Genomic DNA, 18,778 nt, shown 5'->3' on the forward strand with positions numbered 1-18,778 from the left:
GCCACCAGGCCCTATGTTACTTTTCAGCATTTGTATCTATACATTTTTTAGGCTCAGTTGTTAAATTACAGTTAATAAAAGGATTTTGTATGTATTTATTTCACAGGAGGATTCACATTTAAAAGGTTTGTTGTAATAATAAGATCTTAAACATTTACCTTAGTAACCACTTACTATGTACTTTGAGCTTATTAAATATAATAATTTGACCCTTGTAACAAGCCTCTGAGGTTCTCACAGTAACAGTCTTCAATTCAAAGGTGAGTAAAGTAAAGCAGACTGATGATTGGAAGGTAAATCACAGAACTGGTAGTGGTAAAGTCGCAATTTGACTCACTATATGCTGTCGAATACTATGATGTAATAATTAGCTATATTGATTGGTATATAGAATTATGTGGTATTATTTATAGCTCATGCAGATTATTCAATTAATAATGGTTTTATTTTCAGATTACCTTCAAGCAATTAGAATTCAACAAGATGTACTTACTTCAGAACCACTGCTTGGTAAGAAGAAAGAGAAATCAAAGGAAAAGGATCAAACTCATGCTTGTCCGAAAGTTAGGAAAAAAAGACTTGCATCATATGATAGAACAGGTATGAGATACTGACCCAGCTTGTTTAGAAGACGCTACACTTTAAAAAATTAGTCTGTGGTTTTGTGTGCTTATGATGGACACATTTTATTTATTTAGTTTTTAATATTTTACTTATATTTGGCTGCACTGGGTCTTCCTTGCTGCTCGCAGGCTTTCTCTAGTTATGGTGAGCAGGAGTTCCTCTTTGTTGTGGAGTGTGGCTTCTCATTGCAGCGGCTTCTCTTGCTATGGAGCGTGGGCTCTAGGGCTCACGGGCTTCAGTAGTTATGCAGCGTGGGTTTAATTGCTCTGCAGCATGTGGAATCTTTCCAGACCAGGAATCAAACCTGTGTCTCCTGCATTGGCAGGCTGATTTCTTAACCACTGGACCACCAGAGAAGTATAACACAGATTTTAGAAGAAACAGTTTTACTGAATTTTATGTGTTTGGTTGCTTAAAGAATTTTTAAATTTTGAATATAAATTTTAAAATTCTTTTAAAAGAATTCCTAAAATGTTGGAGAATTCTGTTTGAAAACCTAAAATATCACTAGATTAAAAAATTGACAAACTGTTCAATGACTACGTTTTTAATTAAGAATAGTCTCTGAAGGTTTTGATGTATAACTATCAGTTCAGTTCAGTTCAATCGCTCAGTTGTGTCCGATTCTTTGTGACCTGATGAATTGCAGCATGCCAGGCCTCCCTGTCCATCACCAACTCCCGGAGTTCACTCAGACTCACGTCCATCAAGTTGCTGATGCCATCTCATCCTCTGTCGTCCCCTTCTCCTCCTGCCCCGAACCCCTCCCAGAATCAGAGTCTTTTCCAATGAGTCAACTCTTCGCATGAGGTGGCCAGAGTACCAGAGTTTCAGCTTCAGCATCATTCCTTCCAAAGAACACCCAGGACTGATATCCTTTAGCATGGACTGGTTGGATCTCCTTGCAGTCCAAGGGACTCTCAAGAGTCTTCTCCAACACCACAGTTCAAAAGCATCAATTCTTTGGTGCTCAGCTTTCTTCACAGTCCAACTCTCACATCCATACGTGACCACTGGAAAAACCATAGCCTTGACTAGACGGACCTTTGTCGGCAAAGTAATGTCTCTCTTTTTAACATGCTATCTAGGTTGGTCATAACTTTCCTTCCAAGGAGTAAGCGTCTTTTAACTTCATGGCTGCAATCACCATCTGCAATAATTTTGGAGCCCAGAAAAATAAAGTCTGACGCTGTTTCCACTGTTTCCGCATCTGCCATGAAGTGATGGCACCAGATGCCATGATCTTCGTTTTCTGAATGTTGAGCTTTAAGCCAACTTTTTCACTCTCCTCTTTCACTTTCACCAAGGGGCTTTTTAGTTCCTCTTCACTTTCTGCCATAAAGATGGTGTCATCTGCATATCTGAGGTTATTGATATTTCTCCTGGCAATCTTGATTCCAGCTTGTGCTTCTTCCAGCCCAGCGTTTCTCATGATGTACTCTGCATATAAGTTAAATAAGCAGGTGACAATATACAGCCTTGATGTACTCCTTTTCCTATTTGGAACCAGTCTGTTGTTCCATGTCCAGTTCTAACTGTTGCTTCCTGACCTGCATACAGGTTTCTGAAGAGGCAGTTCATGTGGTCTGGTATTCCCATCTCTTTCAGAATTTTCCACAGTTTATTGTGATCCACACAGTCAAAGGCTTTGGCATAGTCAATAAAGCAGAAATAGATGTTTTTCTGGAACTCTCTTGCTTTTTCCATGATCCAGCGGATGTTGGCAATTTGATCTCTGGTTTCTCTGCCTTTTCTAAAACCAGCTTGAACATCTGGAAGTTCACGGTTCACGTACTGCTGAAGCCTGGCTTGCAGAATTTTGAGCATTACTTTACTAGCGTGTGAGATGAGTGCAATTGTGCGGTAATTTGAGCATTCTTTGGCATTGCCTTTCTTTGGGACTGGAATGAAAACTGACCTTTTCCAGTCCTGTGGCCACTGGTGAGTTTTCCAAATTTGCTGGCATATTGAGTGCAGCACATTCACAGCATCATCTTTCAGGATTTGAAATAGCTCAACTGGAATTTAGTGTGATTTTGTTTTATTCTTTTATTAAAACTTGATGGTATCATCATATTTAATAATTTTATGCCTTTGTCCAACTTAGTTGAAATTCCCAAGTGAAAAATTCATTTAAACAGATTTTCTTCCACTAACATTTTCCAGTTTGTGCTTCTCTATACCTGAAATTTTTATTTGTATTAATATTTTAAGTTTTATAGGGCAAAGTACACTCTTCTGTTTTTCACTGAACTACTATGGTCCAAGGAAGATTTATCATAAAACTATTGAAGTTTAGACTTCAGAGTCTCTCACTTACATAGGCTTCATTTTTTAAAAAGAAAATCCTCAAAATTATAAATGCCTGAGACTGGACAAAACCTGCATGGATGTGATGGTATTCATGCCCTTGTCTAATCCTTTCCCCTTGAGTGTGGGCAGGACCTGTGACTGCTTCTAATCAGTAGAATATGAAAAAGGCAATGGGCTGTTCCTCCTGTGATTATATTACATTATATAACCCTCTTGCTAGCAGACTTCATGAGTCTCTCTCCTCTTCTGGTTTTGAAGAAGTAAGCTGCTATGACTTCTATAGCTATAAGGCAATGAATTCTATACTAAAAGCTGGAAGCTGATCCTTTCCCATCTGAACCTTCAAATGAGAATCCAGCCCCAGCAAATACCTTGATTGCAAACTAATAGAGGACTGAGTTAAGCCATATCCAGACTCCCGACCCACAGAAATGTGGGTGGCTTTAAACCACTAAAATTGTGGTTTAAATTTAAACCACAGTTTAAATGTAAATTGTAATGCATTTAGACAGCTAGTAGTGGATCTCACTGCAACAAATACAATCACTGTTGCTATGCATTATGAATTCTTAGTATTGAATATATCATTACATTGTTCTTTAGTGTGTTGAACTTGGTATCAGTGTAATAAAGTAATAATTTAGGCTTAATGACTGCCAGATAAATAAAAACAATCTAATCCTTTAATGATGATATTTATTTAATTTGCTCTCCTCACTTAGCTTCTATAAATCCATGAAAACAGACTGCTAAAGACATAGGTACTTAGAATTTTTAAAAATATTTTTGAAAAGTTTCACACAGAAAAAGTAGAGAAGATAATAGCTATTCATGTACTCACTATCTGGATATAATACATGTTAAGATTTTATAATTTTTAAAGCAAATTATAATAGGCACAGAGCTACTCTGTTACTCTCTCCTTGTGCTCTGGAGAACAATGTATATTCTCCTTTTGGATAGAATGCTTTTTGTATATTAAGTTCTTCTGATCTAATGTGTTATTTAAATTCACTGTTTCCATATTGATTTTCTGTATGTGACGTGAAGTAAAAGCGTTAGTTGCTCAGTCATGTCCAAGTGTTTGTGACCCCATGACTGTAGCCCACCATGCTCTTCCTGTTAATATTTGCTTTATATACCTTTGTTGTGTTCCTCTGTGGGATGCATATACATTTATAAATGTCGTATCTTCTTGTTGGGTTGACCCTTTTATCATTATATAATGGCCTTTGTCTTTTATTATGGTCTGTGTTCTAAAGTCTCTTTTGTCTAATACGAGTATAACTACTGCAGCCCTCTTTTCCATTTACATGGAATATCTTTTTTCCATCCCTCACTTTCAATCTGTGTATATCCTGTTTTCTGGCGTAAATCTCTTGTAGGCAGCAAGCAGATGTCTTCTTTTTTTATCCATTCACCCCCTCTACGTCTTCTAATTGGTAAATTTAGTCCATTTACATTTAAAAAGTAATCATTAATTGTTGTGTGTGTGCCTGCGTGCTAAGTCACTTCAGTTGTTCCGGGTCTGACTCTTTGTGACCTGATTGCCTGTAGCTGCCAGGCTCCTATGGCCATGGGATTTTCCAGGCAAGAATACTGGAGTAGGTTGCCATGCCCTCCTCCAGGGCGTCTTCCTTATCCAGGGATTGAATCTGTGTCTCCTACGTCTCTTGCATTGGTAGGCAGGTTTTTTATCAATAGTGCCACCTGGGAAGGCTTAACCTTCATACTACCTTTATAATTGATTAATGCACCTCATTTACTTTAAATCTCACCTTTCTGGTGAGATTTATTCTTTTTTAGTACCCTTTCTTTTCAGCTAAGTCCCTTTAACATTTCCTTTAAGGCCAGTTTAGTGATGATGAACTTTTTTCTTGCTCTTCCTTTTTTGGAGAACTCTTTTGTTTTCTTCAGTTCTGAATAACTTTGTTGAATATTCTTGGGTGGAAATTTTTTCTTTCAGCATTTTGAATATTCTGTCCCATTCTCTTCTGGTCTGCAGAGTTTCTGCTGAAAAATCTGTTTGTAGTCCTTTGTGCATAACAAATTGTTTTCTCTTGATTCTTTTAAGATTCTTTCCTTAAACATTTGACATTTTAATTATAGTGTGTCTTGGTGTGGTACTCTGGGTTAATCTTGCTTGGAATCCTCTGGTTTTCCTGAATCTGAATGTATGTTTCCTGTCCTGAGTTAGGGAAGTTTTCAGCCATTATTTCTTCAAATTATTTTTCTGGGCTTTTCTCTCTCTTTTCTCTTTCAAGGAAACCTATTTTTTTTCTGCTTTGTTTTGATGGGTTCCATTGTCTTTTCTTTGAGGTCACTGACCCTTACTTCTTCATCTAGACTGTTGTTGAACCCCTTTAGTGTATTTTTCAGTTCAATTATTGTATTTTTCAGCTCTGTGACTTCAGTCAGTCAGTTCAGTCACTCAGTTGTGTCTGACTCTTTGTGACCCCATGGACTGCAGCACACCAGGCTTCCCTGTCCATCACCAACTCCTGGAGCCTACTCAAACTCATCTCCATCACGTCAGTGATGCCATCCAGCCATCTCATCCTCTGTCGTCCCCTTCTCCTCCTGCCTGCAATCTTTCCCAGCATCAGGGTCTTTTCCAATGAGTCGGTTCTTCACATCAGATGGCCAAAGTATTGGAGTTTCAGCTTCAACATCAGTCCTTCCAATGAATATTCAGGACTGAGTTCCTTTAGGATGGATTGGTTGGATCTTCTTGAAGCCCAAGGGACTCTCAAGAGTCTTCTCCAAACCATAGTTCAAAAGCATCAATTCTTCAGTGCTTGGCTTTCTTTATAGTCGAGCTCTCACATCTATACATGACTACTGGAAAAACCATAGCTTTGACTAGATGAAACTTGTTGATAAAGAAATGTCTCTGCTTTTTAATATGCTGTCTAGGTTGGTCATAGCTTTTCTCCAAAGAGTAAGCGTCTTTTAATATCATGGTTGCAGTCACCATCTGCGGTGATTTTGGAGCCCAAGAAAATAAAGTCTCTCACTGTTTCCATTGTTTCCCCATCTATTTGCCATGAAGTGATGGGACTAGATGCCATGATCTTAATTTTCTGAATGTTGAGTTTTAAGCCAACTTCTTCACTCTCCTCTCTCACTTTCATCAAGAGGCTCTTTAGTTCTTCTTTGCTTTCTGCCATCAGGGTGGTGTCATCTACATATCTGAGGTTATTGATATTTCTCCTGGCAGTCTTGATTCCAGCTTGTTCTTCTTCCAGCCCAGCGTTTCTCATGATGTACTCTGCATATAAGTTAAATAAGCAGGGTGACTATAATATACAGCCTTTACATACTTCTTTTCCTATGTGGAACCAGTCTGTTGTTCCATGTCCAGTTCTAACTGTTGCTTCTTGACCTGCATACAGATTTCTCAGGAGGCAGGTAAGGTGGTCTGGTATTCCCATCTCTTGAAGAATTTTCCATAGTTTGTTGTGATCCACACAGTCAAAGAGTTTGACATAGTCAATAAAGCAAAAGTAGGTGGTTTTTTTGGAACTCTCTTGCTTTTTTGATAATCCAGCAGATGTTGGCAATTTGATCTCTGGTTCCTCTGCCTTTTCTAAATCCAGCTTGAACATCTGGAAGTTCATGGTTTACATACCAATGAAGCCTGGCTTGGAGAATTTTGAGCATTACTTTACTAGTGTGTGAGATGAATGCGACTGTGCAATAGTTTGAGCATTCTTTGGTGTTGCCTTTCTTTGGGATTGGAATGAAAGCTGACCTTTTCCAGTCCTGTGGCTACTGCTGAGTTTTCCAAATTTGCTGGCATATTGAGTGCAGCACTTTCAGAGCATCATCTTTTAGGATTTGAAATAGCTCAACTGGAATTCCATCATGTCCCCTAGCTTTGTCCATCGTGATGCTTCCTAAGGCCTACTCGACTTCACACTCCAGAATGTTCTGGCTCTAGATGAGGCATCACCATCGTGTTTATCTGGGTCATGAAGATCTTTTTTGTATAGTTCTTCTGTGTATTCTTGCCACCTCTTCTTAATATTTTCTGCTTCTGTTAGGTCCATACCATTTCTGTCCTTTATTGTGCTCATCTTTGCATGAAATGTTCCCTTGGTATATCTAATTTTTTTGAAGAGATCTCTGTCTAGTTTTTCCCATTCTATTGTTTTTCTCTATTTCTTTGCATTGATCACTGAGAAAGGCTTTCTTATCTCTCCTTGCTATACTTTGGAACTCTGCATTCAAATGGGTGTTTCTTTCCTTTTCTCCTTTGCCTTTAGCTTCTCTTATTCTCTCAGCTATTTGTAAGGCCTCATCAGACAACTGTTTTGCCTGTTTGCATTTCTTTTTCTTGGGGATGGTCTTTTTTTTTTTTTTTTTACTAACTTGCTTCTTTTTTTTTTTTTTTTTTAAACTTTACATAATTGTATTAGTTTTGCCAAATATCAAAATGAATCCATCACAGGTATACATGTGCTCCCCATCTTGAACCCTCCTCCCTCCTCCCTCCCCATACCATCCCTCTGGGTCGTCCCAGTGCACTAGCCCCAAGCATCCAGTATCGTGCATTGAACCTGGACTGGCATCTCGTTTCATACATGATATTTTACATGTTTCAATGCCATTCTCCCAAATCTTCCCACCCTCTCCCTCTCCCACAGAGTCCATAAGACTGTTCCATACATCTGTGTCTCTTTTGCTATCTCGTACACAGGATTATTGTTATCATCCTTCTAAATTCCATATATATGCGTTAGTATACTGTATTGGTGTTTTTCCTTCTGGCTTACTTCACTCTGTATAATAGGCTCCAGTTTCATCCACCTCATTAGAACTGATTCAAATGAATTCTTTTTAATGGCTGAGTAATACTCCATTGTGTATATGTACCACAGCTTTCTTATCCATTCATCTGCTGATGGACATCTAGGTTGCTTCCATGTCCTGGCTATTATAAACAGTGCTGTGATGAACATTGGGGTACACGTGTCTCTTTCCCTTCTGGTTTCCTCAGTGTGTACGCCCAGCAGTGGGATTGCTGGATCATAAGGCAGTTCTATTTCCAGTTTTTTAAGGAATCTCCACACTGTTCTCCATAGTGGCTGGTCTTGATCACTGCCTCCTGTACAATGTCATGAACCTCCATCCATAGTTCTTCAGGCACTCTGTATCAGATCTAATCCCTTAAATCTATGTGACTTCAGTTTGTTACTTATATTTTCTTTCTCTTTGTTGAAGTTCTCACTGTATTCATCTATTCTTCTGATTTGGTGAGGATCTCTATAGCCATTACTCTGAACTCTTTTTCAGGTAAATTATTTATCTCCAATTTATTAAGATTTTGCCTGAGAATTTATTTTATTTGAAGTGTAGTCCTCTGTTTTCTTCATTCTTATTGACTTTCTGTTTTGGTTTCTATGTATTAGATGAAACAGCCACGTCTCCGTGTCATGAAATAGTGGCCTCATGTAGGAAATACACCTTGTTGTTCAACCCTGCCCTAAATCTTGGTTGCCTCTCAAATCTTTGTGATTGTCCAAGCAGCCTATTATGTTTTTAATACCTCCAAGTATTTGAAGCTGTAAGACCTGTCAGTCCAAAGGGGAGCATCTCAGTCAGAACCTAATTTTAGGCTGATTGAAAGCCAGACTCTCAGGAAGCAGTTCTTAAAATATTCAGATATATGAGACTACAAGTGTATGTCCCATGGGCTACCAGAGACAGGTGATCTGGAGTTGTTCCTGCATGGTAGTCACGATAATTGAGGCCCCCGCTAGTGTATAAACTCACTTCTGGGAGGTAATAGTGAGCTGTGGAGGCTGAGCTCCTGGGTCTATTGCCTCTTGATGTGCCCTGGAGGTGGTAGCTGTTTAAGAACAGCTTTTAAGCGTTCTTAAACACTTTAAAAGTGTTTAAGAACACTTTTCCTATTGGTTATAGTCCTGTGGGCTCCATGGGCATAGCTCTGCTGGACACATGATCCCAGGCCATGTAGAGGTGTCTCCTGGCAGCAGCTGCAAAATTTGGGGTACCAGACAAGTTGTTAACTCTTGTTTGGGAGATACCCTCAGCTAGAGCAAGGCAGAGAACGAGCACTTCCTGAGAGCACTTCCTTAGGCCACTAGACATGTGTCAAACCAGAAACCTGCCTCTCAGGCCAAAGCTCCTGAACAAGCAAATGGACCTCTTTCACAGAGACAGTGGGCGTGTATTTCAGTCTGCTGACTGTGTAGTGCCTTTAGGGGTAGTAGCCAGCCAAAAGCTGTCTCTTTGATCTTTACAGCCCCATGGAACCAGGAACTCAAGCTCCGTTTAGCCTCCAGAGCCAGATGATCAAAAGGCATTCCCTGGGTAGTAGCTTTAAAAAGTAGAGTACCAGAAGCATGTAAGGCCTCTCTTCTGGAAGATACTGGTACTCTGGAGTGTGGCAGAGGTGATCACTGGCTGTAATGGGTCAAAGGGAGGGCCCCCAAATAGTGCCTGACAGCTAGGGCAAGCAGAGGAAGAGTCTAAAGATGGTGTCCACCAATCTCTGTCCCTGGAGAGTGCTCCAGCAGGCTCTTAATGTGTGCGTTAAATTAGATGCCTGCCTCTCAGGCCAACCCTTTAATACATGCAAATGAACCTCTTTCCCTTAAAGTCTGAGTGTGATCAGCTGCCTCTGAGCTATGTTTCTGCATGGGTGAGTCCAGTGCACAAACCCTTTAAGAGCCATTTCTCATATCACTACACTCTTGTGGGTCTTGTGGACACAAACCTTGCCAGTTTTCAAATCTAGATTTGCGGGGGGGCGGCGGGGCTCATCCCTTAGGAGCAGGTCTTAAAGTTGGGTTGCCCAATGTGAGATTCAAAACCTTTGCTTTTCAAGGAAATGCTTCAGATTTTGAGTTTCAGATTTTGGGTTGTGGGTTTTAGGCTGCTGTGCCAGGAGTGGGGTTTTGGACAAGATTGTTATCTCAGCCTCTCTAACCACTTTAATGTGGCTATCTTCTCCTTTGTCCAATATGTTGTTATTGCTCTGCCAAAGGAAATTTTCAGAGGAAATTGTTTCACATGTATCAGTCATTTAGAAGAAATTGCTCCAAATTTAGATGTGTCCATGGAAAGAGGTTCAACATCTTCCTCATCTTAAGCCAGAACTCCCTATATTCTTAACTGATCTTGAAGGTGGATATACACCAGTCTCCTCACTTTTCTGAGATAAAAGAATTACTGTCTTGGATTAGACTGTCCACCTAGCATACTTAGGGAAGTGCATCACCTTCCAATGTTGAATATATAATGTAGTGTCTGTTTTTAGTAAATATCTATGATTTTTTTCATTAAATCTGACTCTTATTAGAAAGACATTTTCCCCAGCTTTTTGAAAGATATTCTTTAAACTTACTATATATTCTGGAAAATCATTATTCTTTATTTGTCCTAAATTACTTCCATTTCCCAACAATCTCTATTAAATCTACTAAGTCAGCCAAATTACCATCAATAATGAATATATTAATTTATACTTTTACATTCTTGCATAAAAGGATTACTTTTGCCAGCAGTCGATATTCCAGCTTTTAATTTTTTGCTAGTCTGATTGGTGAGAACAACTCTCTGATTTACTAATAAAGTTGAACATTTTTTACTGGCCATTTGTCTTTTCCTGTAAATTATTTGCTCATCTTTTTATCAAAATGTTTATTTCTTATTGATTGGGCAGAAGTCTTTAAATATTTGATATATTAATCTCTAGTCTTATACAGGTTATAAACATTTTCTGTCAGTATGTTAATTATATTTTAGTTTTGTTTATGATGGCTTTTCCTGTGTAAATTGCTGTTTGTGGAAGTCAAATTTATTATTGTTTTCTTTTTAACATGCTTTGATTATTTTCCAGGAAACTTTCACTACCCCAAGTTTATAGACATGGTCTCACATATTTTCTTCTAACACATCTATAATTTGCTTTTAAGCATTTACTTCTCTAATCCATCTATAATTTATTCTTGCATATAACCTCATATTTTTCCAAATGGCTAACCATTTTCCATTATAATTTATAATCATTCCTCCATTGATTTGAAATAACACCTTTTTTACTGAATGTTGTTCAGTTGCTCAGTCATGTTCAACTCTTTGTGACTCCATGGACTGCAGCACAACATGCTTCCCTGTCCATCACCAACTCACAGAGCCTCCTCAAACTCATGTCCATTGAGTCTGTGATACCATCCAACCATCTCATCCTTTGTCACCCACTTCTCCTCCTCCCCTCAGTTTTCCCCAGCATCAGGGTCTTTTCCAGTAAGCCCATCAGGTGGCCAAAATATTAGAGCTTCAGCTTCAGCATCATCCTTCCAATGAATGTTCAAGGTTGATTTCTTTTAGGATTGACTGTTTGGATCTCCTTGCTATCCAAGGGACTCTCAAGAATCTTCTCCAACACCACAATTCAAAAGCATCAATCCTTCAGTGCTCAACTTTCTTTATGGTCCAACTTTCACATCCATACATGACTACTGGAAAAACCAAAGCTCTGACTATACTAGGCTGTCTTTTATAAATGGTTTTATGTCTACTCTAATCTGTTCTACCAGACCAACTGACCTGCCTCTTGAGAAACCTATATGCAGGTCAGGAAGTAACAGTTAGAACTGGACATGGAACAACAGACTGGTTCCAAATAGGAAAAGGAGTACATCAAGGCTGTATATTGTCACTCTGCTTATTTACCTTATATGCAGAGTACATCATGAGAAACGCTGGGCTGGAAGAAGCACAAGCTGGTATCAAGATTGCCGGGAGAAATATCAATAACCTCAGATATGCAGATGACACCACCCTTATGGCAGAAAGTGAAGAGGAACTAAAGAGCCTCTTGATGAAAGTGAAAGAGGAGAGTGAAAAAGTTGTCTTAAAGTTCAACATTTAGAAAACTAAGATCATGGCATCTAGTCCCATCACTTCATAGCAAATAGATGGGGAAACAGTGGAAACAGTGGCTGACTTTATTTTTCTAGGCTCCAAAATCACTACAGATGGTGACTGCAGCCATGAAATTAAAAGATGCTTCCTCCTTGGAAGGAAAGTTATGACCAACCTAGGTAGCATATTAAAAAGCAGAGATATTACTTTGTCAACAAAGGTCCATCTACTCAAGGCTGTGGTTTTTCCAGTGGTCATGTATAGATGTGAGAGTTGGACTATAAAGCAAGCTGAGCATCAAAGAATTGATGCTTTTGAACTGTGGTGTTGGAGAAGACTCTTGAGAGTCCCCTGGGCTGCAAGGAGATCCAACCAGTCCATCCTAAAGGAGATCAGTCCTGGGTGTTCATTGGAAGGACTGATGTTGAAGCTGAAACTCCAATACTTTGGCCACCTGATGCGAAGAGCTGACTCATTTGAAAAGACCCTGATACTGGGAAAGGTTGAGGGCAGGAGGAGAAGGGGATGACAGAGGATGAGATGGTTGGATGGCATCACCGACTCAATGGACATGGATTTGGGTGGACTCCGGAAGTTGGTGATGGACAGGGAGGCCTGGCGTGCTGCAGTTCATGGGGTTTCAAAGAGTTGGACATGACTGAGCAACTGAGCTGAACTGAATCTTTTCTACTGACCTGTTTTGCTTTTCCTATTCCAACACCACATTACTTTGGTTTCTACAGATACGTATAATATGTTAATATCTAAGTATGTAATATATATCCTCTTGATTAGACATACGTAATTTGTGTCATCTCCTTACTAATTTTCAGTGCCTCCCTTTCTCTGTTTTATACCTAATGTTAGATATAAAATATTCTTATTATTAATGTATTTCCATGTATAAGCAACTTACAAGGCTCAGACTAGGGTGAAATAAATTAGGTGCCTAGGGAACAAAATATTATCAGAGAAATGGTTATTTATGATATGCCATTGGTTAATGGTTAATATGATATGCCATATTCTAGTCCTGACACTGTTTTATACAATAGCTGAAGTATCATTTAATTCCTAGCAAAGAAACTGTGTGATTTCTGGAGGACCAGATATCTTGAACTACTTGTTAGCATTTCAAGTTTTGTCAGCATGGCTTTTAAGTGCTAAGAGAACAATATATAAAGCATGGTGAATAAAAACCAAGAAAAGAGAATGTTTCAAGAAGAAGAGAATTGTCAGCTGCTAAGATTTCAAGAAGGATAAGGTCTGAGAGGTGTCTGTTGGATGAATTCTAGGAAGAATTCTTTCCATCTCACTTAGCCATCCCTACTTTTCTGATCCTGTTGCCTCCACGTAAGAAAACACTCAACTAGCTCCTGTTCCTGGTATCTTCTCTTGCTAGTTGTCTAATTGTGGAATTGTCTTTTGAAATATCTTTCTTAAACAGAAAAATATTATTCCTCCTTTCTAGCTGCTGTTAAAATTGAATTTTAAGCTGGATTTTCTTTCAATTATACAATGCTTGTGTAAATTGTAAGTATGTTACCATTTAAATTTTTCTCTATGTATAAATATTTAACATTATCCTTAAGTAATGTCCATATTTGCATTTATATTGGATATTGGATTTTTTACCTTCTAAACTAGAACCAAATGATGATGATGTGGTACGTCATATTATTAAACTAAGAGAAAAACTTGGTTGGCAAACAGTATTACCACGGCACAGTTTGGAATACAGATGTTTCAAAACTGCAACTCAGAAGATACTTCTAAAGGTATTATTCTATTTTGTTCAGTTTTTAGTATAAAAATTAAAATTTAAAAGCTATATGTAAATCTTTGTTTCCTTCATTTTAGATATTCTGTCAAAATCAGACATCATTACATTAATCAAATTGCAATCGTTGTTTTATAGTAATTGTTTACCAAAAATGTTTGATGTAACTTCATTTCACTTATTTAAAGACTGATGAACAGATAAGACATCTCCCTGAAATTTGTGTTCCTGTTGATTAGTTTTTTGTGATTTACAAAGAAATCCTGATGTATTAATACTTTGTAGCATTCTATCCTTCTTACTCTCCTACTCCTGGTACTGATTTTCTGTCTCCTCTTTTTTCTTATCTTTTGTATTTTTTTCTTACCCAGCAGCCTCCTCAGAGAGATTTTATCTTGTCCAAGGTCACATGACTAAAGGTCAAAGCTATGATTAGAAGTAAGATCTTCCTCCTGTGACCTCCTTTATGACAGGTGATCTAAGATGGAATAGGATCATCTCTTCCTACTTTTAGTTAAGGAATTCTCAAAGTGCAACCCCCAGGCAAGCAGCATCAGAAACAGCTTTCAGAATATTAGAAACATGTATTTTCATCTTCACCCTTGACCTTCTGAATCTAAAACTCTAAAGTTGGAGCCCAGACATCTGTATTTTATTAAGCTTTCTGGGTGATTCTGATGCACAGTTGAGAACCACTGTTCTAGACCAAGGGTCAGCAAAATTTATTTGGAAAGACCCAGATAATAAATATTTTAAGCTTTTCAGACTATATGGTTTCTGTTCTAGTTACTTAATTCTGTCATTATAGTGGAACAGTAGCGATAGTGTATAGAATGAGCATGGCTGAAAAAAAATTATTTAAGAATTGGACATCTGGACTTAGCCATAGTTTTCTTTTTTTTCATTTACTTTTTTTAAAATTTTTTTAATTTATTTATTTTTTTAATTTTATTTTATTTTTAAACTTTACATAATTGTATTAGTTTTGCCAAATATCAAAATGAATCCGCCACAGGTATACATCTCTGCTCTAGAATGTTCCCATGAGGATAAATGGTCTTTTGATTATTATTCAGAGGCAGCATTAATGTAAAATACATGCATGATGGAATCAGATTCACCTAGTTTTGAATCTCTATACACTCATTATGTTATTTTGGGCAAGTTCCTAACTTCCCTGAGCTTTAGTATCTTGGACCTTGAAGTAGAGATAGTAGTGCTTACTGTAGAGAGCTATGAAAATTCAATGAGATAATGCATGTGGCATGGTATCTGGCAGATAGTGGGCATGGTAGTTTAAAAAAACATAGCTGTACATGAGTTTACTATCATAAGCTCTCTATGGACTCTCTGATAGGATATGTTTCATTTGTATGTGGAGAAAGGATTGAGAATATAAAAAGTAACACTTGTTTTTAATTGAAAAAGAATAATTGGAACATATTATTATTCTGCTTCTGTAATTAGATTATTTAATTACATATATGATCCACCTAGAATAATTGTATCTACACTAAATTTCTAGTAATCTTAACTTTTTGGAGATGTAATTTAGAGTAGAAATGCCTCAAGTAGTCAAATAACTGTAACAAAGTTCATGTAATATATAAGTCATTACCCAGAGTTTATTATTTCATTTTATTTACAGTTTTTAAGGTTGTTTATTAAGGTTTTTAAGAGCACATTATATCAGACGTCAAAATAAGAAAAAAGAAAAACAGCTGAGACAGTTGAGAAGAACAGTGTCTTCAAGGAATAAAACCTTTTTTAAATTAAAACTGAATCTAAGATTTTAAATTACAGTAGTTAGAAATTGTTCAGTTACTAAATTCTTTTTATAATAAAATTTAGCTTTTCAAAAAGACTGATTGACTTTGATGTAGAATTTTTGTCAGCAAAGTTAAAAGTTTCAAAACTGAAATAAATAAATTTCTTTCAAAACTTTTTCTTAATGTAGAATGAATGATTTCTCAATAATGCCAGGTAAGTAAGGAAGTGATGTTTAATATATTGCAATAGCTCAGAATGTGGGTTTAGAATCAGAGTTGCATTCAAATCCTTACTTTGCTACTTCCTGACTTTATGACTTTTCTCAAATTACCTAACTTTTAATTAATTTCTGTATCAATTTAAATGAGATTAAAATGATCAAGCTTTAATCTCAAATTTAAGAGATGTGAAAACTAGGTGTATCATCAAGTTCTTCAGGTTAATAAGCACGTTAGTAAGTATATAGATCAATTCTCATGGATGTTTTATCACCACATTATAAGAATGAAAATTAAATACCTTCAATCTTTAAGAAGAGTGATTTTATTGAGCTTTGCATAGACACAATTTCATGTTAGCTTCATTCAGTGATACTATTCTTTTTTATTTATTTATTTTTAATTTGACGATAATTACTTTACAGTACTGTGATAGTTTCTGCCGTACATCAGAATGAATCGACTATAGGTATACATGTGTCCCCTCCCTGTTGAACACCCCCTCACTTCCTTTCCCACACCATCCATCGAGGTTGTCACAGAGCATTGACTTTGGGTTCCCTTCTTATTTTAATCTATGTTAAAATTGTTTCAGCTTATTGAATAATCTGTTTAACCATTTTATTACTTAATTTGGTCACGTTAATTACATTTTTTTCAACCTCAGGAACCTTTGAAAGATGATGGAGAATTTATATATTGCCTCCTTCGAAAAAATTCTAAAGCTCTTTATAATCCATATGATCTTTACGTAGTGTCTGCCCACAGAGCTAGACATTGCAAAGAATTTTGGATTATTACTGCTTCATTTATCTCAAAGGTAATATTTACAAGGATTTTTAAAAATTTCAGAATCATAATGGAAAAATCATTCATTTTATAACATAATTAGACAAATTCATCTTTTGGGGTTTCAGACAAATCTGGTCATTTGAGTAACAGTTTATGTTTAAGAGCCTCCTTGAACGAGTTATTTAATAGTGACTTTTTTTCTTTTTTGTAGAATTTTATGTTTGAGGATTCAATTTTAAGAATTTTTTTTTACCTCTCAGGTGTTTTTTTAATATTTAATGTAATTTATTAAAAGAAGAACTAGAAAACAGGCATTTGCTGGCATAGTAAGTATTGTAATAATAAAAGTAGAGTATTTTCTCAGATTTTTCAGAAACTTCATTCCCAGATCTAGAAATTTCCATATTATACTCTTAGAGAAAACCTTGATATTTACCACAAGTTGTAAGTACACAATTAATTTGTTTCCATCATTTGTTTAATGTCTATCTGACTTTTTCTGCCCTTTCATTCTCCTAACTAAACTCTTAGATGTACATGGGCATGTAAATGTAAATGAAGTAGTAGACTGTGCAGATATGGAAATACCTCAAACATGTATTATCAATTGAAAGTGGAATGAACAACTTCTAAATAAATAAAAACATGCATATAAATGCATATGTGTTGATATAGGCAACTTTTATTTATGAAAGAAATTTAAGAAAATATTACATTTAGATGGGGGAGAGATACTCTTGGGAAGAGAGGAAGCATATCTTGTTTTTTGAATGTCCAAATGGGATTATCTGGAGATTGGGATTATTATGCACTTAGAAACTGTTGCATCCATGTAGTTAAAATTAAGTTCATAAATATTTTATAGAAAATGTAAAAATTATGAGATTCAAAGTAATGGTTATTTGTGAAGGGAAATCAAGTTTGAGTGTAGATGAAGTGGCAGAGGTCAGTTACAGAAAAAGCTTACTATAAAGGCAACTAGCTATGAGCCAAATACAGCTTTTTGTAATTTCCTGAATATAGTGCATGGTTTTTTAAGAAAGTTGAGTCATGTTTTGTCCTTTATATATGCAGGTTACTAAAATAGGTGGTGAAGAAGAAATAGAACTTATACCTACTTTGGAATGGCTACTAGAAAGAAGATGTTACTATTTATTACAGCAATTCAAGATATTTTGCAATTTTCGGTGAGATGAATGAACATGAAACCAATTATTTGTAGTGTGATCCTGGTGAAATTGCAATTGCCTGGATAACATCTGGGTTCTACTACAGTAATGCAATATACATGGGGAATTACAGAGGAAATAGTGTATATCATAACAATTTTTTAGATAAGAGAAATGTACTCATTTAAGTATTAAAACTCTTAACCTTTTTGGATAAATACTTTAAGAAAAAGATATTTTATATTCAAGCAAACTTAAATTATAATTAACTTACCTTTTGATTTTCATGCATTTATTCATTAAATGAATATTTATGAAAGTCTGCTAAGAACCAGACATTATTCTAGATGCTGGGAATAATGTATTGAACAAACCAAGGAATTGTCTTACTCTCAAAAGAATGTAGATTATAGTGTGTGTGTATTTGTGTTAGTCGCTAGTCATGTATGACTCTTTGTGACTCCATGGACTGTAGCCCTCTGGGCTCCTCTTCCATGGAATTCTCCAGGGAAGAATACTGGAGTGAGTTGTCATTCCTTTCCCCAGGGGATCTTCCCAACTGATGGATCCAACCTGGGTCTCCCACATTGGAGGCAAATTCTTTACTGTCTTGAGTCACCAGGGAATCCCAGATTATAGTGCGTGAGAAATAATAAAAAGAACACATGAAAACGTAACATGTCAGGTGGAGACGAAATGGTATAAAGGAAAGTAAAACAGAATTAGGGAGGTGGAGAGCTTTTTAATTTAAGGTCATTTAAAAATTTATGTAGTTACAAGTTACATTTGGCATTGCCCTTCTTTGGGATTGGAATGAAAACCTTTTCCAGTCCTGTGGCCACTGCTGAGTTTTCCAAATTTGCTGGCATATTGAGTGCAGCACTTCAGCAGCAGCATCTTTTAGGATTTGAAATAGCTCAGCTGGAATTCTATCACCTCCACTAGCTTTGTTTGTAGTAGTGCTTCCTAGGGCCCACTTGACTTCACACTCCAGGATGTCTGGCTCTAGGTGAGTGCTCACACCATCATGGATATCTGGGTCATTAAGCTCTTTTATGTATAGTTCTTCTGTGTATTGTTGCCACCTCTTCTCAGTATCTTCTGCTTCTGTTAGGTCCATACCATCTCTCTCCTTTATTGTACCCATCTTTGCATGAAATGTTCCCGTGGTATCGCTAATTTTCTTGAAGTGTTCTCTAGTCTTTCTATTGTTT

At 36.8% G+C, this 18,778-nt stretch overlaps 1 protein-coding gene across 2 annotated transcripts in view; it reads left to right on the forward strand.

The window, feature by feature from the left end:
* DNAH14 (dynein axonemal heavy chain 14) overlaps positions 1-18,778 on the forward strand; it is a 377,701-nt gene that overhangs the window by 26,501 nt on the left and 332,422 nt on the right. Inside the window, exons 4-7 of one of the 2 annotated variants that reach the window (XM_059875675.1) lie at positions 473-600; positions 13,483-13,613; positions 16,271-16,423; positions 17,470-17,582. In XM_059875675.1, the coding sequence (XP_059731658.1) occupies positions 473-600; positions 13,483-13,613; positions 16,271-16,423; positions 17,470-17,582 (525 nt within the window). Of the gene's footprint in view, positions 1-472; positions 601-13,482; positions 13,614-16,270; positions 16,424-17,124; positions 17,583-18,778 lie in introns of those variants that run through there. The other variant, XM_059875674.1, reaches the window with a different exon arrangement.

The sequence above is a fragment of the Bos taurus genome, chromosome 16 (assembly GCF_002263795.3).
Source record: "Bos taurus isolate L1 Dominette 01449 registration number 42190680 breed Hereford chromosome 16, ARS-UCD2.0, whole genome shotgun sequence".
NCBI lineage: Eukaryota > Metazoa > Chordata > Mammalia > Artiodactyla > Bovidae > Bos > Bos taurus.